We start from the raw sequence: 24,438 nt of genomic DNA, 5'->3' as shown, positions 1-24,438 counted from the left end.
AGAGGATAATCAAGCCGAGCCACAAAGTCGCAGAAGATGGAGGAAACATCAGATTCAAGAACACCAAATGGGTAAACATCAAGTTAGATGGAGGACCGATAAGGCATCGCTCAACCTAGCGATCTGGGTCGCGGACGCACCGAGATTAGGTGCGTCGTTTCCGGATCACGGGTCGCCGAGAGATCACCGGTTCCGGTAACTCTGGCTCAGTAACCTGTAATTCTGCAAGATCGTGGCACTCATTAATGGTAGCTAAAGTCTTCGACAGAACTCTGAATCTCCGTCGGAGTTTTCGACTGCGGCGAGGCCGGAGTTGAGTTCTTCGAGCTTGGATGTTATGGTTTTCCATTTTCCGGCGAAGATTTTGATGGAGTAGATGAGGGGGATGAGGGACGAGATGGACTGAATGGTTTGGTTCTTTGCCTTGACTGCTGCTCTGCTCTTCTTCCCCTATTGTGGTTGTCTCGTTGGTTTTGGAGAGAACCCATTAACTGGTGGCGAGGTGGGTCGGATTTCGGCGAGGTGGGTGCGAATATTCTGGCCAATTTGATTGGAATTTTGTAATGGAATATGGAATCTTATCGTGATGAATAGAGAAGAAGATGTTCAGATTGCTCCTAGGCAGCGGCCAAAGTTGATTGATTTATGGAGTTCCGAGTAGCGTGGTTGTGTGTGGCGAATGACCAAGTAGTGCAACGACAGTGGACGGTAAGCCACAGTAGTGGCCCAAGAGAGGTGTTGGTGATGGTTTCGGTGGAGGAGAAGAAGAAGAAGAGGATGCAGACGATTTTCAGAGAAGATGAACAGTAAAATGACGAAAATATCCTTTAAAAGTTAACTCTGTTAACGATTTTACTGTTGCTAGGTACGGAAATTGGGTCGGGGCCAAAACTTCAGGTACAATTATGAGGTTTTTTAAAGTATAAGTATGAAAATTAATAGTCTGAAAAAGTTCAGACACTGTTTGGACGATTTTCCCTATATAAAATTATAGACCATAATGAGACAGAGACTGGTGACTGGTCCATCTCAGTTGGCTCCACCTATTAAGATCAACCCAAAAGTGAAAAGTCCATCTACCATTCTCAATTATGCTGAACCTTTCAAAATTTTAAAGCAACTAGAGCAAAAAATGGTTAAAGCAAATGCACATCAATTTACCAAGATTCAAGATAGAAAATCAAAGACCATATTCTACAAAAGACCATGACATCTACAAAAGACCTCATTTCTTTGGAAAACATAAGAACAGAACTTCAACTCCCAAGATTCACATTCAAGTAAGATACTATGTACACAGGTAGCAGCGCAGCAGACCATTGAAGCCACATAATGAACAAGAACCCAATATGTATGAAGGATAGGAGGAACAGAACGAATATATGGAAATATACTCGAATTCAATTGTCATCTGTTTGAGACCAACCACTCCCACTCCCGCTTCCAGTTGCATTTGCTGATGAGGAAGAATTACCCCCACTGCCACTAGATTGAGATTCTGTCGATGAAAACAGATTGAAAGGCCACGGAATTTGAAACCTTCTGCCACTTCCATTTCTCCCAATCGCAATACCATCCCCATCCTCATCTCCCTCTTCCCGAGCACCGCCAGTGTTCTCACTATCCCTCTGGTTACTGCTGTTTCTAGAATTATTGGAATCATGTTTGGCTTCATCAGCAGGCAACTGAAACCTGCAAACTGGGCAGGAACTATGAAGCTCCAGCCATGGCAGAATACAGTCACCATGAAATTTATGCTTACATGGCATTTCTTTTGCTTCAACACCGATCTTAAAATCATCCAAGCACACAGAACACTGCAAATTCTCCTTAATTGTCACAGTGGGCAGAGCTTCCACTGCCTCCTTTTGTGCCGGAGGAGTTCCATATCTATTAGGATCATTCTCTGCCAAATGTTGCAGCAATAAGTCCAGACCAGGCCCGATAAAATAATCACCTAATGAACCAATAGCGGTGTGATTGTTGTTTTGACCCTGACTTGAATCATAAGAACCATGAAGAATGATGGTCTGATTGAAAGGATTGATAAGAATTAGGCGTTCCCTTTCTCTGTCCCTATCTCTATCCCTGTCCCTGTCCCTATCACTCTCAGAATTCTCTGATTCAGATGCCAAGCCAGCTGCTCGAATGCCCCGAAGCAGTTGAAGAATGGAAGATGAGCTTCTCCTCCTCCTTCGGATGATTGATTCAAGTTCTCTGTCCAGTTCAGTGTCTCCCCCATGGGCATCATCATTCTCATTATCCTCATCATCATCCTCATCGAACTCTTGTCGTCTCAATCTCCGTCGTCTACGGGGATTGTTGTTCATCATCCCCATCAAGATTGGAGCCCAGAGGGAGAGAGGTCGATCGGGTCCAAATTCAGAGTCGGGTTCATGATTGTCCCTTGTGGTGCCATCCATTTCCTCAATAAATCCGCTCTGGCATAATGGGCATTTCATTTCAACTCCCATGACGGGGTTCACCATTTCAGAACACATGTGGCACCAGTACCTAGCTGCCATTGCTTCCTCCATTTCTCTTTATATATATTTTTTTATTTTTTGGCCACTATCACAAAACAAAGTAAAGTCAAATACCAATACGGTGAAATTGATCAAGATATTAGCATGGGGCTTTACAGATCTAGACCATCATAACAAACAACGCCCACATAAATTCTAGGATACAATTCTAACAATATGAAGCCTTCAATTACCAAAAAAAAAAGGTCAAACATGCAGAGTCCATGAACTGTGATGATGAAGAAAAAGGAAATATTAAAAAGAAGTGGAACAATCCAAGTTGTGCTTGTTGCATTCTGGAGGGTAGCAATTGAAACACGGTATCAGATCAGATCGGGTAGCATCGAACAAGAAAAAAATAAAAATTTAAAAAGAAGAGAAAGAAAAGGAGAAGACAGAGAATTGACGTTTGATTCTTACCAAAAAAATCCAAAATCAGAGAGCAGAGGCTGGGAAACCAAATCGCATCGGAGGTCAGGAATGATGAAAAAGGGATATATAAGTCAGAGAGAAATTTAAAAATGGAGAGGTGGGTGAGAAGGATCTGGAAGCAGCAGCAGCATAATCGCTTTCATTTCATTTCATTTCAAGACCAGGCCAGGCAAGTAATTAATACCCCGAACAATAAATAGAATTACAATTCGAGAAGAACATATCTAACACGCAAACAAAAACGTGATTGATCAGTAAACTAACCTACCCAGTATGAACATGCAACATATATAAACTACAAAGTCCACAATTGAAATTTAAGCAGGAAGAATTCAGAAATTTACCCAAAAGCCAGCAAGCGATCAAACCAAAACCTTGGATTTTTCTCCTGGTTTTGGTTTTAGAGAGAAGAAGAATCCTCCAAAACCTTCCCCCTTCTCTCTCTCTATCCCATTTCTCTTACAGCCTTTTTCTTTTCTTTTCTTTTATGTCCTTTACAATTTACTGGTTTATCTTTTGTCTCGATATTTTCGTTTGTCTCTACTCTCTCTCTCTACCTCTACAATTTGAATTGGATGTCTACATTTTACTTACCCTTTTTTTTTTTTCTTTTTCAAAACCAGTCGTCTGCACATGTGGTGCTGACGTGGCACTCTGCAGGCCAACCATTCCCGATTCGGCTTTTCTTTTATTTTATTTTTTAAAAGTCCTTCAAAGAGAAATCCAGTTTTAGTCAATACTTTTTTTTTTGGGATTTTTGACAAGAAGTTTTAGTCAATACTTAAGAGCGCCGTTTTACACGAGGACAACTCTTTTGATGCCGGTTCGGGGATAAACATATTATATGTACAGATAATTTTCGATATATTACCGGTATATTAATGGTAGATTAATTTTTTTAATTAGTAAAGCTAATTTTAATTTTATGTAGAGGTAAATTAGTTTTTTTTTTTTGAGTAAAAGAGGTCATCCCTTTATTGAATTATAGAAAAATTATATTGCATTAGAGTCAGCTGCAATAGCAGCCATAAGAAAGCTAGGTGTAGAAAAAAAGAAATTGTCCTACTGCAAAGTCTTGGCATGATCTGTCACCAAGTGAGCTACCGAATTGCCACCTCTCTTAGTATGAACCATCCTCATATTTGGAGCTGAAGCTATCATGTCCACAATATCACCATAAATTCTACAAACAATAAATGATCAACTGCAGGGGCATCACTACAAATCTCAATGTAACCATTCCCTCTGCTTCTGTTGCAATAGAGCCTTCAGCTCCAATCAAGAACAAATAGGGAGATAAAGGATCCCCTTGTCTCAGATCTCGTGAAGGAATCACAAAGCCTCTAGGATTACCACGCACCAAAAAAGAATATCGGACTGTAGTCACACACTGTATTACCAAATCAATCCAATCCTGAGCAAAGCCAAAATGATTCATCACCCTCCTAAGGAACTCCCACTCCATATGATCGTAAGTTTTACTGAGGTCCAATTTTAAAGCCATGAATCTCTCAGAACCATCTCGTTTATTGTGAACAAAATGGGCCATTTCATTAGCTACAAGAATGTTATCCGTAATTAACCTACCCGAAATGAAAGCACTCTGGAATGGTGAATTGGTGATATTAAAGCAGGCAGCAGAAGCTTCAATCTATTAGCAATAGTTTTTTAGCACAATTTATAAATCACGTTGCATAAAGCTATGGGTCTAAGATCAGACATATGCTCCGGATTACTCACTTTAGGGATTAGACAAATATGTGTAAAATTTATCTGTTTGAGAATCTGACCAGTATGAAGAAAACTTTGAACTGCTTCCGTAACTTCTTCACCAATAGATTCCCAGTAGTGTTGAAAGAACAGTGGAGGCATGCCATCCGGACCTGGAGACTTCGTCGGATACATTTGAAATAAGGCACACTTTATCTCTTCACTAGAATATGGTGAACAAAGCTGCGCATTCATCTCTTGGGTCACACAAGGTTGAATGGCAGCAATAGTAGTTTTCATAGCTTCAAAATCAAGTTCAGAAGCCAAAAACATTTTAGTAAAGTAGGAAGACACCACTTTAGCCATGCCTTCATCATCCTCATGCCAATTTCCTTCATCATCATACAAACCCTGAATCAAATTCTTCCTTTTTCTGTTTACTGCCTTCCTTTGAAAGTATCTCGTATTCCTATCGCCTTATCTCATCCATGTTACCTTTGATCGTTGCCTCCAAAAAGTTTCCTCTTGGGATAGAAGAGTATGTAGACGACACCTCAAATCTTTCTTTTCATCATGTATGGTATCACAAACAGCAGCATCCATTAATTCCTCCAACCGAGCACGTATACCAAGCATGCTTTGTTGCCTCGCTCGAAAGGCATTTTTCTGCCATTTATCAAGTGCCATTCTTGTATACATAATCTTCTTTGTAACCCTAAATAAGGGCACCCCAGTAACATCAGTACTCAAAGCTTCTTTCACCAAGGGATCGCACTCTGGATGTTGAAGCCTGAATGCTTCAAATTTAAATCTATGAAACCGTGGTCGTTTGGGTAAGGAGACTTTGCTTGCACGTAAAAAAATAGGAATGTGATCTGAATCACTAGGTGATAGGTGCACTAGCTTCGCAAAAACAAAAATATCGAACCAAGATGGAGTGCATACTGCTCTATCAAACCGTAGTTTGGTATTAGCATTCCACCATGTTGATCGGGCTCCCTGAAACCCTAAATCCAACAGGTCTCCATAGCCAAGAGCTTCTCAAAATCCCCTCATCTGACTCTCTGCCCTGGACGGGCCATCAATTTTTTCCCCATTATTCAGTATTTCATTAACGTCCCTGATCACTATCCAAGGAAGAGAATCAAGGTTAGACAGATCCCTTAGAAGCTGTCATGATTTATCTCTGTCTGCAGTCCTTGGAAACCCATAAAAACCCGTCAATCTCTAGGTAGGTTCACCAAAATTTCTAATCACAAACATGTCCGTGTGATGCGCAGATGTGGTACCCATTTGAACCTGCACATCATCATTCCAAAAAGCTCCCAGGCCACCAAATTGGCTGTCGCTCAACACCACCGTTGAATGCTCAAAGCCAAGCGCATTATGCAGTGTCGTAAAGTCAGATTGTCGACTTATTTTTGTTTCAAATAGGAAGATAATTTGAGGCCTGTTTTGAGAGATCAAATCCTTCAGAGCCCTAGTTGTAGTGTCATCGCAGATTCCTTGACAATTCCAGCTAAGAATATTCATATCTATGGTAGATCGGAGCTTGCTTTCTAAACCTTAGAAAGTAACCCTAGCAGAGAACGGCTAAGTCAGATACAATAGTGAGGGTTTAAATCCTTGATTCACTCAAATCAAAATTGAGGTAAATTAGCTTGAAACCAAATCAAACTAATCTGTCACTGTGTACAGTGAGTCAACCTTTGTATGAAGATGATTTACTTATTAACCAAACTTTATATGTATAAGGTCTTTATATTAAGGGACTCGTGGAATAAACTAGCTAGTTTCAGCTACAAATATTAAAGTTTTGCAAGGTTGTTTGGCATGCATAAGCAACGATCAATGCCGATCCGAAATCTCAGTTACCGACTAATCGGTATACCGATATGTCGAATTGGTAATAGTTTCATAAATGGATTACCGACAAACATCAGTTCGGTAGCCGGTTTTGAAGAAAAAGCCTCGGTTTATTACCGAGGCCTGCCTTACTTATTTTCTTATTAATTTACACCCAATTCATGTAAGCAAAACCTTTCTTGTAGAGTTTTACTGTATAATTAATATTTTTTGTGTTCTCCTATATACCTGATTTAATCTTTGGGTAGTGAAAAGTAACATGAGATGATAACTGATCTTTAATTTTAGCAATTGAAACTACTCATTGAAATTTGAATTCTAACTTCTTTATTTCTTAAAATAAAAACATTTACAAGAATTCTTGCTTTTCTAATTTATTACAATTAGTGTTAAAAAAAAGAGAGTTAAATACTGGTTACTCCCTATAGTTATAGAGTTTCGTCGTTTCAGTCCCTGACCTTCGAATTTCACCTAAAAAGTCCCTGAACTCTCAATTTCCTCCCATTTCGTCCATGCCGTCAAGCTCCGTCCAAATTGTCCGTTAAATTGCTGACGTGGCATTCCCCACGCGCTGAAATGTCTAATTTACCCTCACTTACTTTTTTTTTTTAAATTTATTTATTTTCTTCTCTCTCTCTTCTGTTTTTCTTTTTTTCTTTTTACCTCTTCTTCTTCCTCCTCTGTTTATCTCTGTCTTCTTCTTCCAAAAACAAACCCAGCTCTCTCCATCTTCACTTCCTGCTCCCTCATCCTCCTCCACTTCTCTTCCTCCATCCATCATGAAGAAATAGTCCTAAGCCGCACACTTGGACTCCAGCATCGGCGGCGATGAGGACCCTGTCACCGCTGCCGCCGCCGTCGCCGCGCCCATTTCCGTTCTCGATCTCCGGCGAAACCGTTTTTCTTCCTCATGGTCCTCTTCTTCCTCATCCTCGTCCTCGTCGATCACCAAAACCCCCAAAGATTTTGACTTTCCACAACCATGGCTTCCTCCACCACCGACGACCTCAAGAAAATCCTCGGCGACCTCGACAAGGACTCCTTCATATCCCTCCTCTCCAAGCTCATCGGCGAGGCCAAGTTCGTCCAGAACAACCCCCCTGACCTCATTCCTCAGGAGGACCGAGTCGTCAAGCACGTGCTCGCCTCTCTTGCCCCTTAGCACCACTACCGGCGGCGGACCTCTCCTCATCAATCACGTGACTTACCACCCCGGCAGGGGCAACGTGATTGTGGAGTACCCAGGGACTGTGCCCGGGAAAGTGTTGTCCTTTGTGGGGTGCCACATGGACGCCGTCACTGCCAATCCTGATGATTGGGTTTGTTCCTCTGGTTCCATTGTTTCTAGTCTGAAAGTTTGTTTCTTTAATTGAATTTTCGGCTTTTCGGGTTTTGCTCTGTTATTGTTGTCTATGGTTGGTTTGTTAATAGTCTGTTTAGCTCAATTTGTAATTGTGTTGATGATTTAGCTATGCTGATTCGGAGACCGATTGAGTGTTGTGCAAACGAAGCTTGCTGTGTTGTTAGCTTAATTCGAACAGAGGAGGAAAGAGATGGAAGGAGAAGAGGTAAAAAGAAAAAAAGAAAAACAGAAGAGAGAGAGAAGAAAATAAATAAATTTTTTTAAAAAAGTAAGTGAGGGTAAATTAGACATTTCAGCGTGTGAGGAATGCCACGTCAGCAATTTAACGGACAATTTGGACGGAGCTTGACAGCAGGGACGAAATGGGAGGAAATTGAGAGTTCAGGGACTTTTTAGGTGAAATTCGAAGGTCAGGGACTGAAACGACGAAACCCTATAACTATAGGGAGTAACCAGTAATTAACTCAAAAAAAAAACACCTTATTTAAGAAGATGAAAACCTTCGAGAGCAAATGCCCTCGCTACTGGCTACCCTAGCTTTGCCAACGACAGGCGGCACCAATGGGAGCCTTCAGAGTCTCCCCACTAGCGGTCGCATTAGTGGCCAAGTACAGTAGAGCTTTTACGACCTCGCCTATCGATTTCAAGTCGAGTTTTCTTCAATATGGGGATTATATGTTGCAGTGGTTGATGGTGAGGATTGGGCTAGGTGGCTTCTGGCCATGGCCTAGGCGTGGGCGTCTTTTTCATCGTCCTCAGTTTTGGGCGGTAGTTGGCTTATGAGTTGGTGGTTGTGCTGGGTCGTGACGGTACTTGAATTGCAATCTACGATGCCGAAAACTATGGAAATGGATGGTTATGGCTGGGTGTCCATATCCATTTGGGCATGTCTGTTACCGCTTGGGCTAACGAAGGTTTTCCAGAGGCGACGACCTTTTGATTTGGTGGATAGGATGGAGGCGGACACGGACAACACCTGGCTGCAGGTAGTTGCTGAGTTTGAGTGCCATACGCTAGGTCACCTTCTCATGAAATCCTTATTATAATGGTCCTCATTAGAGTCACACCCCCAGCTAAACCAATTTTCAACCTTCTGAATGATGATTTATATCGAAGATTGTAGGTAGGTCTTCTCGAAGCGCTTGTGGGGGGCATACCTTCTTTCATCAATCAGCGTATACCATGTTCTCAGGTATATTAAAGATCATAACATTTACCAACTAACTTCTCAGGTGATGCAAATTGCAAATAAAACATGTTTTATATGAGATTGAAACACAAAGCCAATTAAGACATTTATAGGACATTGTTAGCAAAAATTACTAAACATTAAAGAGAGAGTATGGCAACTATTTGAAAAACCAAAAATAGATCTATGCGTGACACTGTAACCTAAAACTATACCTACGATGTAAATACCTCCTGACTAGGCATCAAAAGAAACTCATAATATTAAACATACTTTATAGCCATGACATTAAATAACATACTTCTAGAATAGGTAACCAATAAATCACATAGCAATGAGGTATTTAAAAGACTAAAACTATATACCTCTTGACAAGGTATCAGAAAAAAATCATAGCATAATACAACCTACGAACCTACCTCATATCCATGAATATCACTAAATATCATATCTTTGGAATATGTAACCAATGAAACTTGTAACATAAAATAAAATAAATTAAAAATGCCCGTAGACATTAAATTTTTAGAACTTGTAAGTCACGTCTACCACCTAATAGCCATGACGTTAAACATACCTTATAGCTAGCCATAAGCCCATGACATTAAATAACATTAAACATACCTTATAGCTAGGACATTATAATATAACATGACTTTTTAATAGATAACTAATAAATCACATAACAATGAGGTATCTAAAACTATATACCTCTTAACAAGGTATCAAACAAAAAATTCAGAACATAAAACAACATAACTCATATCCATGAACATTAGTAAATATCATACCTTTGGAAAAGGTAAGCAATGTAGCTCATAGCACAATATATTCTTGGTGGCCAGGGGGGAGGAAGCGTTCTGACAAGATCCCCCGAGCACAAATTAGTCTCTGGGCCTAGGAAGCCTTTGAGGACACCGTGTGATTGAACAATAAAAAAAAAAAAAATGTAGCTCATAGCATAAAAAAAAAAAAAATCAAAATAAAAAAGTCAGTAGGCATTAAATTTATTGAACTTGAAAGTCATGCCTACTATCTTATAGCCATGATGTTAAACATACCTTATATTCATGATATTAAATAACATACCTCTAAAATAGGTAATTGATCATAGGATAAATTTCAGTTTAGTACCCTGTGGTTTACACTCGACATCATGTCAGTCCCTGTCCTTTCAATTTGATCAGTAACACCCCTGAGGTACCAATTTCGATCACCCGTGTCCATGCCGTCCAAAACAGACGTTAACTGCTGACCTGGCTCTGACAAGCCCAGCAAGAAGCCCCACATGAAGGGGTAAAATCGACAATTGACAAATCTTGCCTCCAAAAACCCAGAATTTGACAGAACCTAATTCTTTCATTTTTTCCAATTCAAACATATTTAAAGACATGAAAACAACCTGATTTATAACAATACAATGAAACAATAACAAGGACCAATTGAAACAATAACAATAACATCAATATCGTCAATTGTATTTCAGAATAGCAGTTATCATGCTCTTCGCAAATCATCCTCTGTTGAAAAGTGAATGTTGAAGTATCCTTTCCCCAGCGGAACAAGACGCCATTATTCATGCAGTTTCAATAGCATCAGGAAAAGGATGGACTTCTCTCTGGATTGAGTGTGATTCAGCGGTAGCAATTCACTTTCTTGCCAATAAAAATTACTCAGTCCCTTGGCGTCTAAGTGTTGATTGGGTCAATTGTTGTACCATTCTCTCCTCTATGCAGATTCAGTTTTCACATATTTATCGAGAAGGGAATCAAGTGGCTGATTGCTTAGCTAACTATGGGGTGGATCATGAGGGACATTATTGGTGGGACTCTTGCCCTCCTTGTGCATCAGCTGCCTTTGTTCACAATCTGCAAGGGTTACCGAATTTCCGTATTAGCTAATTCTGAAGTGCTTGATTGATTTCATGCAACGGTGGTTTCTGCTGCATGATTGCTCTATTCATTAGTTCGTAACTATTTTAGCTCAGTGCTCACTTTGAGTACTTTATTTCATTTTGTTTTCAGAGAGGTTTTGGTTATTGTCCCCCTCTCTCTTCTTGTGTTTTCTTTTCCTTTTTTAATAAAATAAAATAGAGGGATGGGCGGTGGGTTCCTGGTTGCGATGGCCCCCTTTCTTTCGAGATTGTGGGTGGGTGCCAGTCACCCCATATCAGCTGTCGCAGAGGAACTAATATCGCCTAATCCTCTATTTAATTGCTAAAAAAAAAAGTCTGCTTGTATCTATACTATGTGAGCCTTGTATCTGTTTTCACTTACCAATAATAAAGAATATTTTCATCAAAAAAAAAAAAAAAAAAAAAAAAAAAAGAATAGCAGACCCAAACAAGTTACATGTCTTACATCCATCACCCAAAAAAACATGTCAAATGGGATCCAAAGATTGCAGTTTTAGTAGACCTAATCATCTTATCAAAAGATTAGGTCTAGCAACCTTGTACCACAACACAAGGTTGCACAAGTGATTGAAACACAAATCATCATCAATATCCCAAAACAAAAACTGATCACCTAAAAGTAAACTAAGGCCAGCTAATCTGAAATTCTTTTGACTCTATTTTCCACTTTCTCTAAGCCTCTTTGATGATCTAGTGGGTGTTGCAGAGGCTGTACCTTTTGCAGCAGTTCCTTTCGAGCTTGAAGCAGCAGCAGCTCTTGCATTTGTAGAACTAGCTCTTGCATTTGTGGGAGCAGCTCTAGCTGTGGCAGCCTTCTTCTCATCCCTTTTTTTCTACAATCACTCAAACTACACCAACTTAGCTCATAATTAATTGGACCATTTTAATCATAAGATTTTGATCGATTAGCTAACCTTTAGTACTTCTGCCCTTTCCCTTGCCTTCTGCCTTAACTCATTCTTTGTCTTGGTAGCCTTTTTCTTACCAGTACCCTACAATAAATCAAGAAACAAAATCAGCATTGTATTATTCGAAAAGAATGGTTATGTGGTAAAACTAATTGGTTGATTATACAAAAAATAAAGTTTGGTTGCCTGATTTGCAGATGTTCCTGCCTCTTCATTGTTCCTCTTCCTCTTGTTCATATTGGTTGCTTTTGGCTTGGGAGGCAAGTGCCTATGACATGATCTCTCATTGTGGCCAACCACACCACAATTACCACACCTCAAACTTCTCTGAACTTTGCCAAGCTTGGAACCTCCATTTTCAGCCCTCTCCGATGCATCCTTGATCCTTGCAGTCCTTGGCCTTCCCGGCTGTCTTGTGTACTGGGGGGGGGGGGGGGGTAGGATTGTAGGTTCTTCAGAAGTGGACCACAACTCCATGCCATTAACAGGCTTGATGGTGTGGCTGTAAGTGGCCATATATGTCTTTTTCAAGTAGCAAGCATCAACAAAGTCATCCGGGTTTAGCCTCATGAAGTTAATTGCAGCAACACCATGTTTACATGGTATACCACTCAAGTCCCATCTCCGACATGCACAACTCCTTCTTTCAAGATCAACAACATGCTTACCTCCTCCAAAACTTTCCACTTCAATTTGTGGACCTCCAGAACCATGTGGGATACAATCCCTGGCAGCTTTGACTTTGTTTTTTTCCAAAATTCCTCGAGGTTTAGGGCAGATGGTACCCTCATACTTCATCATCTTTTCCTTCCTCAACATAATCCTCTTCATGAGTTTAACCCTCATCTCCTCAAAGCTTTACACAACCGGCTTGCCTCTTGCACCTAATATGAATGCGTTAAAGCTCTCACATAAATTATTCAGAAGAATATCACACTTAGTGTGAGTCTTGAAGTGTGCTCTACACCAGTGAAGGGGAGGCCTTGTTGGATCTACAAGACAAACACATGTATTAATCCAAATGGGGCAGAAACTAACTTGGTGACCCTTTAAAAAATAATAATAAATAAAATAAACAAGAACAATACTAACCTGTCAGCCAATCATAAGTCTTAGGGTCCATTTGTTTGATTAGAACCATTTCCTTGTGAAAATACGCCAAGGTGGTTGACTTTGCTATTGCCCAGAGTTGGTCCTTCATGGCTTTACCAGGAAACAACTTCGTAAAATTTGTCCAAAGGTGTCGCACACAGAACCGATGGTCTGCAAGGGGGATAATGGACTCAAAGGCTGGTAAGAGGCCTTTCTGCTTGTCACTGATAAAGGTCCATCCAGCCCCCTCATGCACTATGTCTAAGTCCTTGACCAGCAACTGTAAGAACCATTTCCAAGAGTCTGTGCTCTCCATCTCAACTTGAGCATATGCAACTACCCAGGTGGTGTTATTTGCATCAACTCCTACTGCGGTTAGGAGCTGTCCACCATGAGGACTCTTTAAATGGCAATCGTCCAGCCCGATTACTGATCTGCATCCAGCTTTAAAACCAGTCTTCAATGCCCCGAGGCACATGTACATCCTTTTAAACACAGGCAACCCACTAGCATCATTGAAATCACACTTTATGTCCACCGTGGTTTCAGGGTCTACTCTTTTTAGTTCTGATCCATAGTCCCTTACTCTAGCATATTGCTCCATGATGGACCTTTCAAGCAGCTTCAAGGCTGCCCTCTTAGCTCTATAGGCCTGCTGCACGGATACCTTTGCCTTTACACCCGCTGACATCGTCTGTGCAAGTGATTCTGTTCAATAAATAAAGGAACATATTAGGAATGGATTAGGAACATAATCATTCCAAAGAGTTGAAAATCAGAAATATGAAAACAAAGGTACCTGTTTTCCAATCAGGATTTAGCTTGATCTGATCCACAAACTTTTCAGTTAGGTAAGGTGCCTTGACCATAGAGTTGACATGAACCCTAGAACATGTATGATTTGCATGATATGTCTTCACCATCAGGGTTGACTCATGTTGCATTTTGCTAGCATACAACTCGAAGGGGCAGTTGTCCGCTTTGCAAATCACTCTCACCCTCTTTCTGTCACTCTTCAAAAAGCAGCATTCCCATCCTCCCATTATTGCTTTCTCTCTTAAAGCAGCTCTCAAAATTTTTGCTGATGCAAAGTTCATCCCCAACTTAAACTATGGGTCCTTCATGTCACTCTTGGGATTGAACTCCGGAAAGTCATCCCCTATCTCACCATCAGAGCTCACTGCACCTCCTAGTACTTCCTCATCAGAATCAACTGCTTTATACATATCTTCATTGTCCTCGACCACAAACTCTTCCTCAACAGTACTTCCAACAGCAGCTTTTACTTGTGTACTTGGGCCAATACTCTCACCAAAGACATCAAATTCACCTTCCATATCTTCCAGCCAATCGTCATCCCAACCATAATCCCCATATTCATCATCTTCAAAATGTGGCCTATAATCTTCATCTGCAGAATCATCATCTCCAGATTCTGCCCCCATCCTCCTTATAATCAACCTCCACTCTTTCTCTCTTCCTAAACTCCCCCACTTTAATGTCAAACAAATCCTCACTTTCACTGACCTTTTGTTTACCTTTAGCCTTCGGATCCAAGGTAGGTGTTCTGCTTGCTTGAGTAGGTATGCTGCCATCTCCATTCCATTCTCTAATCACAATCGCAAGCTCTTTTTTGGCTGCTCTCTCTATCCCAGGTTTCTTCCTTGGTGAATCCGAAAGCTCTTTTATGATAACCCCAGGTTTCTTTCTTGGAGAATCTGGGAGTTCTTCAATCAGAACTCCACTCTTCTTTCTAGCTGGACTTACAAAACAATCTGCCTCCCCATCTTCATACATATATAACTCACTATCCGAGTTTATTTCTTCATAGTCATCATGTAGATCCAAGTAGATGATGACTAGTCGAATTTCTGGTACACAGCAACACATCGTAATTGCTTCCTTGTCTGTCTTAATCTTAGTCATACCATCATCCTCATTCCCTATACTGTACCAATAATCTATTCTCCTTCCACTGTAGTTCTGGTTTAACCCTCTGACCATCCCATCAACCTCTACAAGTGACATTCGATCCTTATCTACATAGTCATAGTAGTTGACTTGACCACCAATATAATTGCTTCCACTGATGTATCCACCATGATACATCTTTTTTTTTTTTTTTTTATCTAGCAATGATTAGGCGATATTAGCTCCTCTGAAGCAGTCTGAAAGGGGTGACTAGCACCCACACAACCCCGAAGGGGACCGCAACAACCGGGAGCCCACCGCCCGTCCCTTGCCAGGAATTTATTAAAATGAACAAAGATACAAACATGGGAGGGGGACTAGACCAAAACCTCCCTGGATGGATAGACAGACCCCACACAGTACAAAATAAGAACAGAACAATTATGAAAACAAGACCTAAAAGTGTAACAGAACAAATAAATAAGAACAAGCCTGCACTAAGAGAAACGAAAAGAAACTCTAGAAGTCAAGTCTCTAGCATACTCTGGGAGAAAGGATGAAGGGAGTTTCCTCCACCAAACTGCTCCCATATTCAAAGCACCATAGCGAGCAAATTTATCTGCCAATGCATTTCCTTCTCTGAAAATATGCGATATCCGAAAGGTAAAATGGCTAATCTTATATAAAGAGTTCATCCAAGGGATACGCCATCTCCAAGGAATCAGATTAGGTTTATTGAAGTAACGCACCACCAAAGCAGAATCAGTTTCCAACCAAACATGAGTCCAACGTCGAACCATTGCCACCTCAACTGCTTCAATAACTGCTAGAACCTCAACATCAATAGCACTTGGGACAGCAGCCTTATAAGAAAATCCTCCCAGGAAGAGACCATCTGAATCCCTAAAGACCCCGCCAAAGCCAGCTCTAGCAGGATCTGAAAAAGACCCATCCGTGTTCGCCTTGATCCAACCCGGAGGCGGAGACTCCCAAACCACAGGGGTAAACTTTGGGGCTCGCGCTCGAAGAGGAGAAACTCCCAGCAGAGAATAAACCGGGGCTGCAGTACCAATACGACCACAAGGAGCAAAGTAGCACATCGCCGATTCCTTAAAAGAATTAATGAAGAACTGTTTAAATCTCCGAAAATCAAAAACCCTGCCATCAAACCTTATTTTGTTCCGTTCAGTCCAAATGCACCAAAATATATTGCAAACTGCTAGCCTCCATAATAATTTAGATGCCACCGGCAATTGGTTCATCATATTCGAATCAAAAATTCCCTGGAAGGTTAATCCAACTGGGCGCTGCAGTCGAAAAATATCAAACAACCATGTCCACAACTCCCCAAGCGAAGGACAGTTTAGAAATAGGTGAGAGACCGATTCCACATTATAGCAGCAAAAAGAGCATTGGGAGCAAAGGATCTTACCTCTTCTCTGCAGTACCTCGTCAACCATGATCTTAAGATGGAAGATCTTCCAACATACAATGCTTTTCCTGGGCTGCACCGCTTTGTGCCAAATAGCCTTACCCCACTCAAGTGATGTACTAGGACCAGTGAGAAAAGAATAAGCTTCTGCCGCATTCAAGGATTCGGCAGAGGTAGTAGGCCAAAGGACAGTGTCATCCATGTCAATAGCTGGAATTTCAGTCTTTAGAATGTCTTCAGAAACTTCTGGAAAATTCTCAAGGAACTCATGTGGCAGAACCCAATGTTTCTGCACAATATAGTCACAAACGCGGTCACGAAGATAAGGCCAGAAAGAAGGATTGATATTCAAGCTATCCACCAACGAACCTCCAAGCCAATTGTCTTTCCAGAAATGGATGCTCCTGCCATTACCCACTTGCCATCTCAGGTTAGAAACCAGAGTTGGCCACAACTTCTTCAAGCCGGTCCAAATAGATGATCTTTGATAATAAGAGAACGTGTCTAAATTCTTCTTTAAGAATCTATCCCGCAGAAATATCGAAGAATCGGAAGAACCTGTCACCATATCCCAGCATCTCCTAAGAAGAAGAGCTCTGTTCAAAGTGAAAATATTTTTTAATCCAAGCCCTCCACAATCCTTAGGCAGACAACAGTTCTTCCAAGAAATCAAAGCAGCTCCCTTTCTAAGAGGGTCCCCAGACCAATAAAAGTTGCGCATCCACCATGATACATCTTGACCGTAAAGTAATCTGGGTGATCTGCAACATAGAGAAGGAATTAATCAGCTATGTATTGAATGCAAAACAACAACACAACCAAACAATTGAATGAATGAGAAGCACCACAAGTCCAAACAAAACAACAACTTTTAAAAGCCCTCCGTCAAATTTCTTCTTTTGTCCACATTAGGACCACACATGCAGTACCATATTAAAGTGCATAAAGCAGCTCCCAACAACCATCACATGCATTCTTTACACTTTAACCGACTTTACACCACAATTTCTCTAAACCATAAACACAAACAGACAACAGCTCAATTGAATATGAAAGATGCAACAATAAAGCTACACACAATCATTTATAAACCCATTCCACCCACAATCAAACCCCTAAAATAGTCATTCACATTTCCAAACACCAAATCAAAAACATGTTTAATCCCTAAACCGTCAGCGCAAACAGACAAGAAAGGTACAAACTTTGCCATTTATAAACCCATTCCACCCACAATAACACCCCCTAAACCTATACACCAAATCAGAAGCTTCGAAGAGGGCTAAACGATGCCCTAAACCCTAGCTTATAGCAATAACCCCCAAACCCATTCCTAATCGAACAACCAAACCCTCAAAATTTCAAAACCATTGTTCGATTTACTCTAATCGAAGACCGGATTCAAATTTTCTAAACAAAAACAACTCACCATATTTAGGAATTTCATCAGCAACTGTATCGCCCCCATTTCGGGGTCTCCATTCATCCATTGACGCTTCAAATGGAGGATTTCCTTTATAGGGTTGCCCGATTTTAGGCTAGATTTCGGTGCTAGATTTTGGGGGAGATTTGGGTCGCTCGGGGAGGATTTTAGGAGAGTGAGGTGTTTGATTTTGTTCAAAATGAATTAGGTTAATCCAGTGGAGGCTGATGGGAAGTATTAGGGGCAGATTAGGAATTTCACCCTTCTTGTGGGCCTTCTTGCTGGGCTTGTCAGAGCCAGATCAGCATTTGACGTCTATTTTGGACGACCCACGAAATTTTGGACACGGGTGATCGAAATTGGTACCTCAGGGGTGTTGCTGATCAAATTGAAAGGACATGGACTGACATGATGTCGAGTGTAAACCACAGGGTACTAAACTGAAATTTTTCCTTGATCATATATACCTTTCACAAATAACATACCTCTAAAATAGGTAATTGATCATATGTACCTTTCACAATCATAGGTATAATATAGAGATGTCATAAGAAAACTATCAACATTTAGCTTGCAAGTGAAAAGAAACAACAAATAAACCTCACACACACACACATAAAATTAGCGGTATAAATGCCCTCTCATTAGGATACACTAATTGCTACCTTCACGATTAAGAAACTCAGTTGGAGATATATTCCGGCACCTCTAGTGTTGCATAAGTCGAAATGGGTGTCTCCGTCTCTTATTTTTCTTCTCTCTATTCCAAGATACCATGGCAGATGCATGTTTTTGCAGTAGTCCATCAATGATTTCATGATCGCCTTCTCAAGTTTTTGCTCTCCCTTCGTTATCGATTTCATTAGGACAAAGATGGATGAGGTGTCTGTCAAGACATGGATCTGGGACCCCGGTGGTTTGGTGTGTCTCACCCTGACCTTGAACCTAATGACTAGACTATTGTGGTTTCAGTGTTGGTTTGGAGTTATTAGGTAGGCTACAACAGTGTCTATGATGACAATACCTTAGTGGTGCCAGAGATGGTGGTTCGTTGAAAGTTGGCAGACTGGTCTATTGATGGGTGTCACACGCGGTTGTGTTTGCCACTCCAACGCTGGCAGATGGGTGGAGTTTTCCACATATAGAACTACAAATCCATGTGTATTCTATTTCTTGCAAATTGAATCGGAGTTAACTCTAGTCGCTGGAGGTGTCGAAGCTTCGTTGGGTGTCTGGACTATTGACAGTGGCTGGAATTGTGGTATCAATCTAATTGGCCAAGGAAGGGTGTTCTTAGTCCTTGGACAACCCAAAAGAGGGTCTTAGGTACCCATAGTGTTTTGGGAAACTAATTGGAAGTGGGCTCAATTTTAGGCTTGTTGGGCTCCTATTCTATAGGGTTTCGTATATGGGATCCTGGTGGATTTAACTTTGTCGGGTTATTTCTTATTAGAGCGTTTCTTGCTAATTAACAATCATATGGCTAGCTTAAGTTACATACTAAGTGTTTTTTTACACCGAGTCGAAGAATTTTCAAGAGTACCATAATTGAGTGCATTGACGAAGGGAGATCCAATAAATTTTACTTTGTGTGTAATGACTTTAAATAGTATGTAGGCTCTTCATTGTACTAGCGGATGATGCACATTTTCCCTTACTTGCATATATTGTATGTTCTGTCTCTTTTTTTTTTTTTTTTTTTTTTTTTTTTTTTTTTTTCAGAAATATGTTAACTCTTTTATAGATAAGCAAAATTACACATAACGATCCACCCTAGTAGGGTTGTCAAAAAGAGCTGTTACTTAAGCAATTTAACCTTTTTAAATAAACAATGAAGAGCATCTAAAATTACTCACACTACTTATGATAAAAAAACTCAAGTGTGTATAGATATTGTGGGTACTCTTGGCGATATGGATAATCTTTGGTCTAAGTCAAGCTAGGTGCCATCTCAAGTAGCAGAACAACACCTTCTTCAACCTCCTCTCCCATTGAGGTCTCCAAAACCTCATCTTCAACTATTTCAGCCTCCTCAACTCCCACTGCCTCAGTCAAGACAAGCTTATGTCAGAACCTCATCTTTTCTAGTCTTAGACCCTTAGCAGTCCTAACCTCCTTCTTACTCTCCTTTAGACTTCCTTTTTCTTCTTAGCAGAAATATGAACCACTCCATTATTATTTGGAAGATTAAAAAGTTCCTCCATATCTAGCCGAGTCCCAACCTGGACTATAGCCAATTTGGACCACTTACTTAGTCTAATAGGAGACTGTTTGGCTCCAATTTTGTTGCAGCTGGTCAACAGTCTCTTTTCTGCGCGGGCGTGCCAGCACCGTCGGGTGCGGTCGTCGGGGGTGTCCCTTGACCTGACTTCTTTCAAACGACTGTGGACGAGGAGAGCACCAACCTCGTCGTGGGATTCTTTATGCCTCGTGGTGAGGACTTTTGCTAATCTTCTGCGTCACCAAATCGATACTCGACGTCGTAGATCGAGCAGAGCGAAAATCACCGGGAAGTAGAGAGAAGTACTTGCTAAAGCGTGACTTTAGCTTGGCTGGGTTGCTAGGGCGTTACCCTTGCTTGGCTGGTTCCGTAACCGTTGTGGTCACGGTACTACAGTCGGCTCCCGAGGAGACTAGGACCGAAGCACTTTGACAGAGGGTTTGGTGGCACTGATAGTCGGCTCCTGAGGAGACTAGGACTTAGAGTGTGATCACCTATAAGAGAAAGAGAAGGAAAGGAGTTGCTCTTAGAGAGGTTTGCTCTAGAGAGAACTTAGATCATCTTAGAGATGTTTTGATGTATGAATGAGTGAATTGTTCTATGTTGTAGCCTCTATTTATAGGCTACCAAGCAACACTATTTGGCATTTAAACAAATCATAATGGAGCACTTAATGGGATCATGATGGAGCACTTATGAGTTTATGGAGCACTTATGAGTTTATGGAATTGTTAGGTTCAAGCACTTAAACACTAATGGAATGTTAGGTTTAAGCACTTACTGTACCAATTTTTCTGCAGCTATATCTCCACCAAGAATTCAGATTTTGACCATGACTTCTTCATATGAAATGATCCACCATGAATGTAGATTGTTGTGGTAAAATTTCAGAATTTATTTCCATGTGGTTGGGCCGGAAATGCTGCTGGACCTCTTACAGGTCCAGTTTTCCAGTTTTGCTTCTGCAGAAAATTGGACTGATTATTTGAAGGCCTTCCACTCAAAGCTAGCTCTGGTACTCGTCATAAGAAATGATTCTTGGGCTGTCTAGAATGGATCTGCAGAGTTTCAGCTCATTTCGAATTCATTTGGTCAGTCTGCCACCCCTCCTTCCTTGTTTAGCTCGGTTTCTCCTAACCGAAGTAGGAAAATGTGCTATAGTTGACTTTTCATGATTCCATAGTAGGCTTTATTTAGCCTCTAAATATATATATATATTTCGAACTTGTCGACAATATATAGCTTGAGCCACTGACATTGGCTCAATTTCTCCAAGACGTGTCTTGTCAAGCCAAAATGCTCATTTTGGGTCCAAACATTGCCCCCCAGACCTCGAAGTCAAAGGTTTTGTCTTGACTGAAGAGGTCTTGAATCAGCACTACTCTTATAATGTTGTTGCTCCAAAGCCACTTGTATTGGCTTGATTGAAATTACTGCTGATTCCATATAGGCCTCTAAATAGGCCATAAAGCTTGAATGCCACAATCTGGATTGCCTTTGTTATGAACTGATGCTTCCTTTGCCAACTTTATTGCCCCCCATGGATCTGGCGAAACTTGGGCAGGTTGTAGGAGATCAGAACTTTAGCGTGCCCCCCATGCGAAGGAGACTGCTTTTGATTGCGAATGAGTATCCTTCTCTTCCTTGGTGGTAGCTTCGCCATGTGTATAGCAACATGTATCTGCCTTGTTCGCGGGCTCTCTGTTGATTTTCTCAAATGTAGGTGTTGAAGCCGCTTTCCTGGCTAGATCAAGGCCTATAGTACTTGGCGAAATAAGATGCAAAATAGCAAACTATTTGCTGTCATTTAATCCTTCGCGAGTCTTATGTCGAAGAGGATGATTAGATCATGGCTATCGACATCATGACGTGTGACCAGGTGAAACCACCGTATCTGCTACAACTTTAGTATCTACTTCCCGCATCGGTTTTAATCATGTTTTATTTAAAAACTTCAGGCCACTATGTTGGCCCTGCGGTGGTAGGAAAAGGTGGAATATCTTCACTGTCGCCTTAGATGCGATTCTCAAGATGGAATAATGATTCATTAATTATTAACTAGGGCCACTCACTGGCCCAGCTAATAAATTAATCTCCAGAAAGATCTGAGCTATAAATCGAAGTGTAATGGAGAAGTATCTCCGCTGTCGCCTTAGATGCGATTCTCAAGATGGAATAATAACTCATTAATTATCAACTAGGGCCACTCACTGGCCCAGCTAATAAATTAATCTCCAGTAATATCTGAGCTATAAATCAAGGTGTAATGGAGAAGTGTTCCTCACAACCCAGAAATGGCATCCAAGAAACCATTCGTTATCGATCAGGCAGATGAAATCACTGAGAAAGCCGCATTCACCTGGCGGACTAACATGAGTGTTCGATGTAGAAGTCAGACCGGAGAGGAGAGAAGTCGACTGATGGGCTTTGGTGGCGGCGATAGTCAAGCGAGTCTGGGTCCCACACCTCGCGATCGTTTGCCAGATGATGCTATGGCCTATTATGCGCTTCCCATCCGCCGTCCCATAGCGGCTCTTCGGCAGGTGCCTGGTGATTTTAGCAGTTGGGGACCAAGGAGGAAAGTGGGCTTCTGGCCTACCGTCGCTCCCGAGGAAAAGGTTTGGTATCAGGAGGTCCGAGCGAGAGATTTGGCCCGATGGGATGCGGTGGGTATCACCCAAACCATCGATCTATGCTTCTGTCTTCCCCATAATACTAGCCCTGCACCGCTAGCCGCCGCTCTTTGCTTCTGGAACACCTCCAGCAATACATTCGACTTCCAGTTTGGGCAGATGAGCATAACTCTGCTGGATGTTCTTACCATCACGGGGTTGCCCATTGACTTTGACCCCTATGTGCATGGTCAGTTTGATGGCATTCAATTTTCTTTGAGAATGGATATGGCTGGTCGAGGGCATCACAGCAGATCCTACCCATTCTGGCGCGACTATTACTGTACCCAGCGTGACCATACAGGAGGTATCGCATTCCTGGAATTCTGGCTTTGCAAATTTATCTTTTGCACTTCTTCCAACAAACCTACTGGGCCCTGGAATTCTCTGGCCACTGCTATCTACAATGGTATTTGCGTTGGCCTTGGGCAACCTGTATTAGGTGCGTTATATCGCTCCCTTTATAGAGCCGTAATGCGCCCCTTCGATACCGAAATTAGTGGTCCCTTCTGGATCCTTGCCTTTTGGCTGCAGATTTATTTCCCTCTCTTCCGTCGCGGTGATATTCCAAAGGAACCTCCAGTTGATTCCCTTTTGGGGAACTGGCTTTGCCGCAACGTAAGGTATCGAGCTCCTCCCTACTCCGAGTGTTTTATTTACTTGTACTTGCTGGGAGAGATGCCGGACCCAAAAATAGTCCTTTCTAGGAGTTTCCCTCCTCCCCTTGACGATGGCTTTCTGCCCAGTGGACGGGATCATAGCGAAAGAGCCCTCCTAGCCTTTCGTCGCGCCATCTCCTGCTTGGATATTCGTCTTGCCACCGACCGCGTAAGTTATGAGCTCTATGCCCCTAACCACTTCGCTCGCCAATTTGGGTTGGCCCAGTTGGTACCCTGGCCTCTGGTTGATTCTGCCAATTACTACACCTCTTGGCGGAGATTAGCCCCACCTGGGTCTGTCCCTTTTCAGAGTCAGTTTACTTTGATAGTGATTCCCCCTTGGGTCAGAGCGCTGTACCCCCTCAACGATGTCGACGAAGATTATGCTGATTGGTGGAAAGAAGTGTCCGTGAACTGTTGGGACCTGCCACATGACGAACTCTTCGTCCTGATCTTTCGTGGCATGAGTATTCCTGGTCCGGAGGACCGCAAGATTCTTGAGCGCTTCTCCAACCCTGCAGCACAACCCCCGCGACCTATTCTACCTTCTCGCTCATCGCGTCCAGGGATACAAATCCAGGAGCCTAGGGCAACAGTAAGTTTTTGTCTTTCTTCACCATTCATTTTCCTTGTGTTGATTTTCCCGCTCTTATTCCTGAGTGTGTTTTGCAGCAAACTACCCAGAGCAGGATAGCCTCTGTTCAGGCCGGGAAACGAAAGGCAATAGCAGAGGAGACTTCTGAGGGAGAGTCTTTGCATGATGAAGATCCCGCTGAGGTAATTTAGTTAAGAATGATCCCAAACTTGTATATTTGGTGCTTCCCCCCCTTTTGAGTTATGACTCTTTTCTCGTACAGGCCACTGCTGTCTTTGCTTGCAAACGCGATCGAGCTCAATTTGTCGAAGAGAGTTTTGAAGATGACGAACCTCTGGGAATGCGATTGGTAAACTCCGACCCCGTCTTATCCTATTTAAATTTTAGAATCTGGGCAGGATCTTCACTATGTATCTTTTGACAGGTCCGTCAAAGGACCACTAATCCCTCTCGCCTAAGCGAGGCTGGACCCTCAGCCACTGCAGAAGAACCAACTCTCTCGCTAGTTCAAGCATCAACTAACCC

The 24,438-nt window shown here is 41.7% G+C and overlaps 1 protein-coding gene across 2 annotated transcripts; it reads right to left on the bottom strand.

Annotated features, from left to right (window-relative positions):
- Positions 1-1,136: 1,136 nt before the first annotated feature.
- Positions 1,137-3,460, bottom strand: LOC133731629 (E3 ubiquitin-protein ligase SIRP1-like). Of its 2 annotated transcripts, XM_062159004.1 has the most exons (3): positions 3,302-3,457; positions 2,946-3,181; positions 1,137-2,571 (listed from the first exon to the last, which is right to left on the bottom strand). In XM_062159004.1, the coding sequence occupies exon 3, from the start codon at positions 2,535-2,537 to the stop codon at positions 1,401-1,403; it is 1,137 nt and encodes a 378-aa protein (XP_062014988.1). In that variant the 5' UTR covers positions 2,538-2,571; positions 2,946-3,181; positions 3,302-3,457; the 3' UTR covers positions 1,137-1,400. The 2 variants fall into 2 exon arrangements, with proteins under 2 accessions (XP_062014988.1, XP_062014989.1); XM_062159005.1 differs by lacking the exon at positions 2,946-3,181 and having other exon boundaries at positions 3,302-3,460.
- Between the last annotated feature and the right edge of the window lie 20,978 nt (positions 3,461-24,438).

The sequence above is a fragment of the Rosa rugosa genome, chromosome 2, assembly GCF_958449725.1.
Source record: "Rosa rugosa chromosome 2, drRosRugo1.1, whole genome shotgun sequence".
Lineage (NCBI taxonomy): Eukaryota > Viridiplantae > Streptophyta > Magnoliopsida > Rosales > Rosaceae > Rosa > Rosa rugosa.
This window is presented reverse-complemented; position numbering and strand designations above follow the sequence as displayed.

Bases quoted from the DNA above. Each gene is read 5' to 3' on its own strand.
- LOC133731629 (XM_062159005.1), bottom strand. From the start codon at position 2,537: ATGGAGGAAGCAATGGCAGCTAGGTACTGGTGCCACATGTGTTCTGAA.